Source organism: Falco biarmicus, chromosome 1, assembly GCF_023638135.1.
Source record: "Falco biarmicus isolate bFalBia1 chromosome 1, bFalBia1.pri, whole genome shotgun sequence".
Classification (NCBI taxonomy): domain Eukaryota; kingdom Metazoa; phylum Chordata; class Aves; order Falconiformes; family Falconidae; genus Falco; species Falco biarmicus.
The window spans coordinates 83138287-83152320 of record NC_079288.1 but is presented as its reverse complement, the minus strand read 5'-3'; the positions used below and the strand labels follow the sequence as shown (position 1 = coordinate 83152320).

General features: G+C 52.6%; 2 protein-coding genes across 2 annotated transcripts; both read right to left on the bottom strand.

The window, feature by feature from the left end:
• Nucleotides 1-3227: 3227 nt before the first annotated feature.
• Nucleotides 3228-13260, bottom strand: LOC130159508 (uncharacterized). The gene is made up of 2 exons (XM_056361214.1): nt 12488-13260; nt 3228-6701 (listed from the first exon to the last, which is right to left on the bottom strand). The coding sequence occupies exon 2, from the start codon at nt 6689-6691 to the stop codon at nt 4067-4069; it is 2625 nt and encodes an 874-aa protein (XP_056217189.1). The 5' UTR covers nt 6692-6701; nt 12488-13260; the 3' UTR covers nt 3228-4066.
• On the bottom strand, nt 10384-12488 carry LOC130159511 (uncharacterized). The gene has a single exon (XM_056361228.1). The coding sequence runs from the start codon at nt 12087-12089 to the stop codon at nt 10392-10394; it is 1698 nt and encodes a 565-aa protein (XP_056217203.1). The 5' UTR covers nt 12090-12488; the 3' UTR covers nt 10384-10391.
• Nucleotides 13261-14034: the final 774 nt, after the last annotated feature.

The following is a 14034-nucleotide window of genomic DNA, read 5'->3' as shown; positions in this document are numbered from 1 at the left end:
CCTTTTTACTGCTCTGCTCTACTGGGTCATGTCTACAATAATTTTATAGACTGTAAATAGTTGGGGCTAGTATGCAGCTGCTCTGTGAATCACCTGGTGTGCTCTGGGGTGGAGTAAAATGCTTGGGAGTAAGAGGAACGGGGGAACAGGTTGCCTAGTCCCTAAGCAGGGCTGATAGGAGTAAAACTTTTGTTCTCAACCATAAAGGTAACTTACGGAGGAGTTGCAGCCAGAGCACTGCAGCAGGCGGTCCACTGCTGCTTTGAGATTGAACCCTCCAGGGTTATCAATTTGCTTGCTGCTGCTTTTGCTATTACAGGATTCCTCTGATGCACAGTGGCTTACAAAATGCATGAGGTTTGGAGGACATCAGCCTGGAGGGGTTCTAAGGCAGAGGAATCCCCTCTCAGTGAATGTGCACGTACCTTGTAGGTGCTTGGTGAAGGCAGAGAGCCTTGTGATGTCCTGCTCAAAGCAGGGAGTCCTGAATGATGATCTTGAGTGACAGTCATGTTCAAGAAGCAAGAAAACTGGTGTTGAGGAGGGTAGAAAGCACCTGATGGAGGAAGGGGGTAAGTATTAGAGGTGGGAAGGAGAGAAGAGAGAGAGGGGAAACGTAGAAAAAGGAGAGCCGCAGCCAAGCCTTGAGTCTGGAAGGCTAAGTTCACACCCAAGAGTGACACTGGCCAAAATGCTGATGATGGGTTTAGGGAGGCAGCTCCCAGAGACAGGAATCTGCCAGCCTGGCCATGCCTGAAGAGGTGCAGAATGAACCCTGACAGTTTTCAGAGCCTCAGAGACAGAAGTCCCCCAAGAATTCCAAACTCTTTTGAATGTTTTTATGAAAATATAATCATGTTAACCTGTTTGGGACTGGGAAATCAAAGCCTGAGCTTTTTCTGCACAACACTCTCAAGCACAAGCCTAGCCAGGGGAAAACCGAGGCTGAAATTCCCTCTGCATTTCATTTAAGCCAATGTGGGATGTATAGGTTCAGGGAAGCCGTTAGGTCTTTACCCCAGGACTGGCTCTGGAGCTGGCCCCAAGCAGTCACAATCCAGATATCCCCATGTAGCCCCTCACTGTGGCTTTGGAGGAGATGGACGCTCTCCGTGCCTGCTCACATGGAGTAAGGACCTGCTGTGGCACCTGCATGTGGTTGCACAGCATGTCCCAAAACTGGCAGGAGCCTCTGCAGCAGCAGGAAAGGTCTGTCACATGAGGTACCGAAGAGAAATGATAGAATATCCCCACAGTCCTGGGAGATAAGCAGGTGGTCTGCATGGAAAACAGGCTCCTTGAGTTAAATTGTATGTTTGGTACCTTCCTGTCCCTTGTGGGCTCTTTTTAGACTCACCAGAGGACTCCAGCATGTCCAGGGTTCTACCGGGGCTTGTTTTACATCACTTGTTCCACTTAAGTCAAAACTGCTTCGCAGCAGCATTTTAGCCCCTGGTTTCTCAAAAGTTAATCTGAATTACTGCCACAGGACTAGACCAGTGGGGCTAGTGACCTGCCCACATCGATCTTTGCAGCCTAAAATAGAGGCAGCCAGACTGGGCGAGTGCTGAAAATGCCTCTTCCGTGTACTTAGAACCAAGGAAAAGCTGGAGGTTGGGTTAATTTGATCTGAAAGCAGATGGGTTGAGGATTTCCACAGGCTGCAGCCTGCACGCTGTGCACAGGCAGGCTCCCCTCCACTCCGGAGCACAGGGACAAAACCACCAGGGAATAAATCCAATTGAGCTTGCCGTGTGGCTCAGAAAAGCGGGTGAGCTTGGGTAAAATCTTTTATGGGATCTACTGAAATAACTGGAAAAGCAATAAAATCTCTTGAGGTCATGCTGCCGGGCTGCACCCAAAGCCTATCACAGCCACAGCGGTACTGCTGCTACTGCAAAAACAGCCCTCCTTGGTTTGCAGTGATAAACAAATGATGCTAAAAGGGGGAAGGGATATTATAGTTTTGCAATTTTCCCAAACATACGTGCGTGCGTGTGCCATCTCTGCAGAGGGCAGCAGCTCATTGCAGCTGCGGAGGAGGATGCTGCGGCAGCCAGCTGCCATGCAGGGGCTGCATTCAGCTAAAACGCATGTGTAGCTGTCAGAACCCCTTTCCCTATGGCTATGCCATCATCCCGGGGCTAATTCACACCTGTCCTGGTGCAAGTTTGGGACTGAAAAGTGTATAATATGAATTTCCTGTGCTTCCTTTTTCCCTTACAGGCTCCCAAAGAAGGTTAGAGGGATAAAGGCTTTGTATAAAAGGGTCACTATTTATAGGGAAATTAATTCTCATGACAGGTTTAAGGTGTTAGCAAGTAAGGTGCTTTAACCAGAATAACCATGTGTGTTCTGTGAGGCTTTGTTATGGGCAAAATGAAGGGAGCAGGCACCAGCCCTTTCCCAGACAGGTGGAAGGGCTGGGGGGAGAGTTTAGCCTCCCATCCCAAGGGTGAAAGGGGCATTTTCCTGGTGCTTGGAAGGGGAAAAAGGTTTTCTGTGGTTTTAGACTGATCTACTTTTCACATTTTCATGAGCTCACTTATAATGTGTGCTTCTTAAGGAGAAGTGTCTTTTCCAAACCCATATATTGAAGTTTTGCTTTTCTTTACAAAAAGTTATGCTGTGGCAATATGCTATGCTGATTCTTTGCCCTTCCCAGCCCAGGGACTGTGGGAAGGGGGGGGTTTCACTCATTCCTCGAGCTAGCCCAGCAGTTCGTGCTGGGTTAAAAGCCAGTTCTTCAATCTTTTTATTTCAGCCTGGATTGCAAAAGGCTTTTTGCTTCTGCAAACCCCCCCCGCCCCAACCCCATTCCCGGAGAGAGCAGTGCCTCTGAGAGCAGACACATAAACTACAGATGAGGTAGATAATGTAGGTTTTCTAATTGCCCATGTTTTTAAATTTTTTGAGATCCACTATGTAAATTTTAAGGTTGCTTCTGGATTTAGAGGCAGGGGGGTGATGCAAGTCGGGAGAGGCATAAGGAAAGAGGGGAGCAGGTTTGTGCACCAGCTCAGAGCCCCACTCCTCAGCCTAAGGCAGAAATCTTTGTGTTTCAGCAAATATTCTACAGACAAAAGCAACTGAGGGATTTTGTCCTACAAAAGGGGGAAAAAAAAAAACCCACACCTTTGCTTTTTACCAGAATTTCTCTCTACCAGGGCAGCGAAAGTTACAAGCAGCTGAGCAGCTGAGCAGGTGGCGATTGAATAGACAGTTGATTCTCTAACAGACAGATTTTATTCAATACATGCACAACTAAGCAAAGCAAAGCGGAGATGTCCAGGCTCCAAAAACAAGATTTCACCAATCAGTTGGCCAGATGTCCTGGGAGTCTTGGGAACCTGGAGATAGCTGCTGCAAAGGTCCATGTGGATTCAGCTCCTTTAAGTCAAAGGTGAACACAGGGTCGTTCATTCTGCTCATCTTTTATCCTCTTTCCAAATGTGCTTTCCAAGTCTTTGAGGCTGGTAACACCTCTACTATCTTCAGTGGGTGCTTTTCCAAGCTCAGGCACTATGTCCCCTTCCCTTTCCTTCCAAAGACACTGTCCTTGGCTTTCCTTATACCTTTCTCCTCTGCTTAAGGAAGTCTTAAATCACACAGGAGCAGCTTCTTCACATTAGCATTTGGGGATGGGAGATTGAAATACAAGCAATTTATGCTAACTCTTGCTTTTTTACTGTGAGGGTGGTCAAACACTGCAACAAGTTTGCCCAGAAAGGTTGTGGAGTCTCCATCTGTGGAGATAGTCAAAACCCAGCTGGACGCCTGGGCAGTCTGCTCTAGATGACCTGCTTGAGCAGAGAATGGGCTAGACTAGATCACCTCAGGAAGTCCCTTCCAACCTCAACCATCCTGTGGTTCATGCCAACCACAGGCTTCTTGGCCTGCCCTTCCTCCTGGATGGCCCTCTTATCAGAGAGGAGGCCATCCCTCCCATCAAGGTCTGGTATGGCATGTGTCTCCACTGCTCAACGCCTACTGGGTTGCAGCCAACAGCGGAGCTCAAAGTTCTTCTTGGTGGCAAACACAGAGGCCAACCCAGTCTTGCCCTTGACTATGGTAGGAGGCGCTTGGCCAACCCCAGGTCTTTCACCTGGTTGTCAATGCAGAGCTTCACCTGCCTCAACCAGTAACAAGTCACTACCATGGCAAAGCACACACAGATTTGTATTAGCAGTAGAACTACAACGGGGTGCAGCAGCGTGTTGAAGATGCCGGTGGCCGTGGGCGACCAGCCAAAGAAAACTTCCCACCAGTGGTGTTCTCCCACCCTCTTAATTCGTTCCATTACCTGTTTTATAACATTACCATCATGATGTACAGTTATTAGGATCTTTTTAGCTTCTGCCTTAGCATTTTCTAACAGCTGCTGTAAAGTCACATGCTCTAACATTTCTTTTACAAGTGACAAATCCATACCTATGGGGGTCGGGGTTATACTACGATACAAGGTATAGTTTCTAATGAGCAATTGGCTAGTAAACACAGGCGGCTTATACACAAAATCACAACCTCTAATAACAGCTACATTGCAAGCGCACATATTTGAGTCATTAAACACGGTCTGATTATAAGCTTCATTAATTTGCACGTATTTACACATCGTTCTAAAGCACACGCACCCTTTCCCTACGTACACCAACACGGTTTGATTACTGCTCTGGGGATTGATCTCAAAGTGACAGACCCCTTCTTTGGTGTCAAAGCAAACATCACTCGCCTTAAGGGCATCATCTTCACAAATGAATCCTAGCCCTCTTTCCAAAATGCAGGCTTCCAAATCTACCGATTGCCACTTCCCATCAGACACCCTCGCCCACATGCGGTGGTCCAGAGGGTAGACCACGGACCCATTTGTGTTAACCCCCAGGGCCACGATGGGGTAGACCTTTTCGATGTGAGCCTCTGCCACAGTCAGGACATGGGCGATGACTGCATTGAGGACCTGATCGTGGGTGAAGTTGACGAGCCTCCACCAGGCTTGAAGCTGCCGCTCCTTCTCAGTGGCCGCGTCCCACACAATCTTTCGGATCTCAGTGGGGAGGACGCCGTTGTCACCATTTCTCAGGATACCTGCAACGACACTCTGCACCCACATCTGGGCCTGGATGCAACTAAGAGCAAGGGAGATGTTATTTTGTTCGATGCCCAGTGCTCGCAACAGCATCTGGTGGTCTTTCTCACTTATTTGTTCCCAGGTGGGCAACACCTCTGACACAAGCCACTGCCCCATCCCAAGGTTGGCCAGGGATGAATTCAGGGGACTGAGGAGGCCCTGCACGCCTGAGGTGACAGCCTCCAACTTGTTGGCCAAGACCTCAACATTCATACTGTTGAGGACTCCCAGTCCGGCACCTCCTCCTCCCAGTGCCGTGGCCAGCAGGTCCCTCCTGGCCCGGGTCACCTGGATGGAGCGGCTGTGGAGCCATGCCAGCCAGCCAGCATGGAGGGTGGATAGGAAGGGGGTACAGTGCGGTCTGACAGATGAAATATTAACGGTGGACAGAGACAGCACCACTTTTTTCAGTGACCGGACAGGCCCGGTCAACAGCTCTTGGATGTGATTTTGCTTGACTACATAAGGGCCTATTTTGGAAACAAAAGGGCGCAAGACAGCAACGATGGTCAACTCTTTTTTAAATCCTTCAGGGCCTCCTATCCACCATTTTCCTCCAAGCTCAGGGGACATTTCTACGCTCAGGTTTCCTTGGCACCACACCTGGAGGTTTATGACCCGGTGTGGACAGTGCCCATAATCCTGATTATACCATGAAGCCTCCGCACCCAATTCAGATGCATTAAGCGTTTTGCTCTTGCGGAGGCAGTTTACTGGCACAACCCACTTGTGGCTGTTAGGGGCAGCAACAGTCATGGTGGTGCCATCGATTTGCTTTGGATCGGTTATACTTTCCTGGGAGTATTTAATTTCCAATTTCACCTGGTTGCCAACTTCAGCATATTGGGCTGCATGCCAGGCCAAAAAATGGCACTTTGAGATTTTAACGGCAGCAAAGGAATGTGTCATCATGCTAATCTTGAATTTAAAGGACAGGCCCACGCTGTTGTGTGCCCAGAGGCAGACCACAAAGACTGGCTGGACCAAAGTAAAATTGCACCAACAATCCAATTTTTCCGCAATACAGTTTTTTTTCTGACTCTTCTTAGTTTTTAATTCGGTTACAGAGATTTGAGTTACTCGCTGGTGAGTGGATCCATTAATCACCCTGCACCCTACCTTTATTTCTTGTCCCACCTTCCCCAGCAGCTGTGGAAGTTTGTTTGTGCTATCCCAGCTCCACTCATTTTCCAAGTACACCTCCGTCCCATGCATAACCACCGTCGATAAATTTAAACCCTTGTTAGAATTTAATCCCATGCTGCCTGTATATTTTATGTGAGCTTGAGACCAGGGCCAATCAGTCCCAATTTTTGTGTACCTCCTAACCCTGGGCTTTGCTGTGGCCCAAGTGTCAAGGTGCCCTTCTAAGTGGGGATGACTGACTCTTTGTCTGAGGTGCTGGTGTGTGGGTTGGGCACTTTGGGTGCTCAGCGCTATGCACATACCAGAAAGCAAAACAAATCCTGCAACCACAAATTTGAAAGCATTTTCCCCGCAGTGCAAACAGGGCTGGTGATGCCACGAAGTGCGCCATTCCCGCTGGTCACAATCGCCTTCCATTTTTCTTTATCTGCAAAACATAAGCAAGACGGGCTCTCCAGCCCCGTTAATTTCCCTTCCATGCTTTCAGTTGTGAAGAATGGAGCCATTTTCCCTGCCTTTTCATCCCCTTTCTGATTTCTACCTGGTACATGGAGGGGCTGGCCTTGTTCACAACCCTAACGGGCCCCATCCATTGAGGTTCCAGAACCTGGTTCTTCTCTCTAACCACCCGATACATTACCAGATCCCCCGTGTTCCACTCCATGGGGCGCAGCAGCGCTCCCAGCTGCTTATCCATCTTGGTGATGTTGGTCTGCTGCACCGAGGCGAGCTGGTGGTACGTAGCCAACAGCGTCCTCAGTATGTCCTGGACCCACCTGTCCATCAGCACGCGGGGCTGAAGTTCATCCGGCAGGTCCCCTTTTTGCCACCAATATCCAGGCAGCCTCAGGTCTCTTGCAGGAGGCGTTTTTTGGGGGGATGCCATGGCCCCCCGTAATGCCAGCAGGACCAGTGGGAGCTTCTGATCCCAGTTTTTCTGTTGTTGTTTCATGAGCTTCCTCAGTGCCACCTTCAGCAATTGGTTGGGCCCCTCCGCCGAGCCAGGCTTCTGGAAATGCCCCATGATGTGAAGCTTTTGCTTGACACCCAGGGCCTGGCACACCCCTTTCATGACTTCTCCAATGAAGAGCTGGCCACGGTCTGAATCGATCTCCTTTGGGATGCCCCACCGTGAGAAGACATGCTCTACCAGAATCTTTGCGGTTAAGCTGGCTGTGTTGTTTCGAGCTGGAAATGCTTCCACCCACTTGGTGAAGTTATCACTGATCACTAGGCAATACCTGTTGCCTTGGGCCGTTTGGGGCAAAGGGCCAATAAACTCCATCTGCAATCTGCTCCATGGCCCAGAAACCCTCTGGTGACCCAGGAGGCCTTTGGCTGCTTTGGCATCAGAGCTGTTGGCTGCGCACATCAGGCAGTTGCCGACGTACCTCTCCACATCCTCCCTCATTTCGGGCCACCACCCGGTGCCCTGCAGCCTCACCATGGTCTTGTCTGACCCCAAATGCCCTTGCTCATGAGCCAGGGCCACCAGCTCCGTCCGGACAAGTTCAGGCACCACCCAGACTGGGCTGTCCGCCCCCTCCCTCTGCGCCAGGACCAGCCCCGATATGTCCTTCCACACCTTGCACCCTTTATACTCCCTAGCCTGTACCAACTCCCGGATGCTGGGGTCTTGTGCCTGCAAGCCCAGCAGGTCCACGGTCTCCCAGTGTCTGCTGGGAGCCACCAACACAGGGCAACTCTCTGAGGTCTTGCTGGCCTTCCACATCAGCCCTTCCTTTGCACCTTGCTTGGCTTTGGCATCTGCCTCCTTGTTCCACTTGGCCTCCTCTGTTCCCTTCTTGTGGGCCTTGACCTTAATGATCTGGGCTGGACACAGCCTCCTCTCCGCCAGCCTCATCAGGTACAGCAGCTTTTTGGAGAAGCTGACGGGCTTGCCGTCAGCGGACTGCATGTCGCTCTCCCTCCAGAGCGGCAGCCACTCCAGCGCCATTCGCACCACCCAGCCTGAATCTGAAAATATGGCCAGCGGCTGGTCGGCTGGCGTGTTTTCAAGGGCAGCCATCACGGCCACCAGCTCGGCAGCCTGGATGGAGTGCGGCAGGCACTTCCCCTTCACCACCTCCCCAGTGCCCCAGTTGATGGCAGCGTAGCCTGTGTAGGGCACCCCTTCCTCGTAGTAGTTGGACCCGTCTACAAACCACACAACATAACCTCGCTCCTTGGCCGCCTCCAGGCTGAGGCCGCTCTCAAAGAGGGGTGCCCGCTGTGGCTTTGGCTCTGCCAGGGAACCCGCCGGCTCTTCCCCAACCCTCTCTCCACTGATCACCACCCTGTAGGAACCAGGTGAGGGGTCCCCAGAGACCTCTTTGTTGGTCAGCGCCAGCACCCAGTTGGCCATCCTGGGGCAGCACAGGGGACCATTGTCCCCCTTCCCCGACAAGAGGTACTTCACTGGGGTGTGGGAGGTCCTCAGCAGCACTGGGGCTGACCCCATCAGGTAGTCCCAGTGCTGCAGGGCCCAGGTCAAGGCTAAAACCTCCCTCTCGTAGCTGGTAAACTGTTGCTCAGCCGGCGTCAGGAGACGCGAGGCATGGGCAACCGGGAGGAGATGGGCATCGTGCTGCTGGCCCAGGGTGGCCTGCAGCCCCCTCCTTGTGCTGGCCAGCTGCAGGACATAGGGTCTGTCCCCCCGGGGATGCACCAGCACGGGGGCTCGTGCCACACTCTCCTTTAAGGTCTTCACAGCCTCGTCCTGCTCTGGCCCCCATTCCCAGGAGACATCCTTCTTCAGGAGGTGACAGAGGGGGGCAGCTTTCTCCGCATAGCCCTCAACGAACTCCCGGGAGACCCTCAGGAGAGCTAAGAAGGACCTCAGGGTGGTGGCATCAGCTGGCGCTGACACCTTCTGTATTAGCTTGACCCTCTGCTTCTCCAGCGAGCGCCCTTCCTCACCCAGGGTCACCCCCAGGTAGGAGACCTCTGTCCAGCACAGCTGGGCCTTTGTGGGGCTGATTCTGAAGCCCATTTTCTGGACAGCCTCCAGCACCTCTGCCAGCACCTCCAGGTTCTCCTCCTTGGTTCGGGTGTGGATGAGGATATCACCAGCGCGGGACAGCACACTCTCCCGGTGGCTGAGCTTCTCCCACATCCTCACCACATGCGCATGGCAGATGGCAGGGGTGTTGTGGAAGCCCGGGGGAACTCTGGTGAAGGCAAATTGCCGTCCTCGAAGGGTGAAGGCAAACTTGTGCCAGGACTCGGGGTGCAAGGGGATGGCAAAGGATGGGCTGGTCAGGCTGAGCACTGAGAACCACTTGGATCCCCGGGAGATGGCTGCCATGATGTCAGGGTACTTGGCCACTGTAGAGGTCCGCAGTGGAGTGACATTGTTCAGGGTACCAAAGTCAACCGTCAGCCTCCACATTTTCCCATCAGCTTTCCACATGGGCCACACCGGGGCGTTGCTGGTGCTCTGCTGCTCCACCAGCACCCCTTGCAGCAGTAAGGCTTTGACTGTGTCCCACAAACCATCCTCAGCCTCAGCCGGGTACAAGGGCTGAGGCTGAGGAGGGGGATCTGGCCCCTTGACTGCCACGACAGCATCAATCTGCCCACAGTCCAGCTTGCTCCTGGCCCAGACCTGGGGGAACTGCTCCGTGATCCGTTTCACTCGGGGTTCCCACTCAGGGTGGACCAGGAGCTCAGGGGCTTTCACTGACATCACCCTGTGGCTTGCCGGGATGACAGCCACATCACTTTGAGGGCAGTGTAACAGCACTTGGTTTGCCAGGTCCACCACCACTCCCATCTTAGTCAGCGTGGAAATGGCTAAAATTCCTGGTTTTCCCTTCATTTCCATTTTCCCAAATTTTTCAGACCCTTTGGCAGTGCCAATTTCAAAGGGTACGGGCCCAGTGAATGGCACTGAGGATTTTTGGCCATTCAGCCCTGGCAGTTCAATAATTTCACAAGTTTGGAAGAGCCCGGTTTCACCAGGGGCCATATTAAGAATTGAGTAAGTGGCACCAGTATCAATTAACATCACTTGTCCAAGCACCCCTCCTCCAATAGTTGTATCAACTATCAGGCGCCCCCATGAATCGGTCTTAATCGGTGCCACAAAAAGGGGCGATGCAGGTGCCTGGCAGCCCTATTGCTGGGCCTTAGACCCTGGGTCAATGGGGTTTGAGCTGCTGTGCTTTTTGGCCTCGTGCAGGGCCAGTTTGCGGAAGAGCTCCGCATCCGGCAAGCCATCAATATCCTCCTGCTTCTCATATTTTATCAAACGCTTCCTCAGCTCAGCCCGCCAAGGGTTGGATTTCTGAAACCGCAGCCCCTGCTGGTTCTCCTTCCCAGAACAGCCCTTGCCATCAGGATCTTTTCGGTTGTCCCCTTGCATTTTTCTCACCCCTGCATTTTGGAAGGATGTGGCCGAGGTTTTCCCTTTCTTCCCCCCCAGCATGTACCCCGGGAATGCCTGCTTTTGCAGCTCAAAATTCTGGGTCAGGATCTGCTCCAGCTCCATCAGCGGCTTTCTGGCCGCATCCCCACCAGCAATCACCCGCAATGGGGGGGTCAACCCCACCACCAGTGGCTCCTTGAATTCAGGCCTGTCAAAATCAAGGGGGGACTCCTTTGAGCCAGGCAGCCCAGCCATCTGGTAGAGCATCTTCTTACGGTTAATGTAGGCATCTGGCCGCTCCTCGGGGTTTTGCTTCTCCTGGTGGAAGAGCACTAAGGGGTTAACCTCCGGGAAGAACACCTTCAGCACAGCCAACTGAACATCCCTGATGTCCTGGACATTGCCCATCTGCACGTCCCCCGGCAGTGCTGCAAAATCATCTGGTTTCATGCACTTTCTTACTATGTCTATCAGGTCGCTCACCAAGTTGCCATTCTGGCACCTGGGCAGCCGCTGGGCCCTGGAGAGCCAGTTGACAGCTGTCTCTTTCGTTAATGGCCCCAGCATCTTCCCCACCGTCTTGAGCTGCTCAGGGGTAAACCAGAGCACGGTCCTGTTGGTGTCTATGGCCTGGAGCGGGCCGTGGCTAGCTGGCTCATCATGGGGGACCTTTTTAGTTTTGGAAGCCTCCACCTCCCCTCCTTGCAGCTGGCACATTTCCTCCCGCAGAGGAGCATAGGGGGATGGCCTGGTGGGGCCACTCGTACCCCACACATCGTCCTCATAGTCATAGTGGGGCGGGTGCGGGTCCAGGGAATCCTCCCCCTCACTGTTCCCGAACCGGCTCCTCTTGCCTTGGATGGCAGCCACGATACCCCTGGACACCCCCAGCTCTGCCTGCAGCTCCTGAATCTTGGCGTGGCAGACCTTGTGATCAGGGCCAGTGCCCCGGTCCCGCTGGACGTCCTGCAGGACTGCCCGCACCGCGCTCTGCGCATCGTGGGTCTCCCCAATCCACTTGCCAACCTCTTTCTCCAACTCCTCTGTTTTCAGCTTCTCATAGCCCAGCTTGCTCTCCAGCCGGGTAATCTCCACTGCGCTCCGCAAAGAGTCCCCACACAACCCCTGCACCTCTGCCCGCAGGTTGTCCACCTGCATTTTCAGCTCACCCTTAGCCAGCTCCAACGTCTGCACATTCTCAAGAGCCTCCTTCAGTAATTTAGACAACTCCCTGCCCACCATCAACAAACCCTGCAAAGCCGCCCGCTTCTTGCACTTGTTTGTGGGTTTGGGCTTTTTGTTCTCCTCCGACCAGCTCTCCCACTGCTGGCACAGCTGCTGGTACGCATCTGGGCCCTGGAAGGCCCCTGGGGACCAAATTGGAGGGAGACATTTCTGGAGCACAAACTGCTCCAGCTTCCAATTGCTAACAATATCGGTCATCATAGTGAGGGGGACACGATCTGAAACAGCTCTGTCTCAGGGCAAATCTACCATAACACCAGCGCTGCCAACACACCCGCAGAGGAAGGCTGAGACCCCACGACCTGGCCCTCTGAAAATCCCCCTGGAGAGATGCCGAAACTGGCAGTGAGGGAAGGGGAAGGTGCAGACAAAAGGTCACAGCCAAGCGGGCAATCACCACAACCCACCAGCTCCTGGGGAGAGGATGGGGAAAGGATGCAGGAAAGGGTGAAATGAAGGGTGGGGAAGGGATGCGGGAGCAGGCGAAGCAAAGGATGGGGAAGGGATGCGGGAAGGGGTGAAGCGAAGGATGGGAAAGGGAGCGGGAAGAGGTGAAGCGAAGCAGAGGTGTAATAAGATCCCAGAAATAAAGATCTCACCAATCCTTGGTTTGATGTCCTGATAGTCCCGGGGAAGTGGAGACGGTCCGGCCGCTGCAGAGCTCTGGCAGATCTGACGCCTTTAATGTTAAGGTGGTTGCGAGGTCTCAGAGCACTGGGCTTTTATAGCCATCGCAGGTCTTTGTTTGGGGTTGATAGTGCCTCTGTTTACTTCCCTGGTACCATTTCCTCCTGCACGTGCTGCATCCCTCCCCATCTCCCCAAGGACACTTTCCTTGTCTTTCCTTATCCTTTTTGGCACCTATTACAGAATCTGAAAGTACACAGGCGCAGCTGCTCTGCCCCTTATCTGTTTGGGGGGGGGTGGTGGGGTTGGGGGGTGGAGGGCAGGATTAGTCACTGTTCCCTAACTTCTGCTTGCACCAAGTGTCCTGCAGAGGGAGAGCCGGAGCTTGTCCCGCCAGCATCCAGCCAGCCTAATGTCCCCCATGGCCTCCTCACTTGCTGCACACCCCATTAGCACCTGGGTTTTGGGGGGAGATCACACATGGGGGCTCACACCTGACACACACAGTCTCCCCACAAACCGCCCACCAAGCACAGAGCTGCTTGCTGAGGGCAAAGGAGATGGCAGGAAAATTTGCACAGTTCATCGTTTAGAACCATTGTGGCATCTGGGCTTCAAAACCAGCATTTTTCCATGCCACAAACTGGCTTGCCACCCACTGGCATGTACCTGGGGGGTACCCCATCATGTGTCAGAAGCCTTAACTGTGATATTGCAGCAGCTGAATTACAGCTGTAAATCTGCACCTGCAAAGGCAGGCAATCACCCCCCCCAACCCCACCCTACAAACCACATCTTAGCTTGGAGCAGTTTAGAAAAGTGATCTTGACCCACTTGATTTGGTTTCCTGATATTACACTAAGAAAAAGGTAGTGCTCATCTTCCTCAGTGAAAAATGCTGTCATGTTCATCGCTGCTTTTCACCCTAATGAACTAATCCAGAAACTACACCCTTCCCTGGAATAAAAACATTTAAAAAAATATAAAAAGTAAAAAATGTGAGTCATGGGGAGTTTCCGTTCAGCAGACCCTTATCCCCAGTGAGCCGTTATTTCCAGGTGCTGCAATACTGGCCACGTTGGGCCAGGCTTGAGGCTGAGCAGCCTTCCTAAACCCAAAAGTCAGCCCTTGTTTCCCCAAAAGCACAGAGGAAATGGATTTTTTTAATTTTTATGGCAACTGTTCCTCCAGCCTGACATTTACAGCCCAGCTGCAACTCTCTCTGCTACAACACAGGAGTTTAACAGAGATGAAACCCCAGCCAGGTCCTGCTTCTTGTCCTTAGACCCCTTTCCTGCTCCAAGCCCCCTAAAGCAAGTTGTAATAAACCCATCAGAGGGAGAAAAGAAAGAGTCAAAAATGTAACAAATGGGGAATTAGTGTTGGAGTGGTGAGGGGGCAGGATGCAGGCTGAGAAAAAAAAGAGGGGATGTTCCTTCAGGGAGAGCACTGAGATGGGGCAAGTAGCTGGCTGGGCTGGGGACTGGCATGGTTGTCTTTCAGTTCAGAAAAAGAATAA

Excerpts from the sequence above, each read along its gene's own strand:
- LOC130159511 (XM_056361228.1), bottom strand. The coding sequence starts at position 12,089 with ATGATGACCGATATTGTTAGCAATTGGAAGCTGGAGCAGTTTGTGCTC.
- LOC130159508 (XM_056361214.1), bottom strand. The coding sequence starts at position 6,691 with ATGGAAGGCGATTGTGACCAGCGGGAATGGCGCACTTCGTGGCATCAC.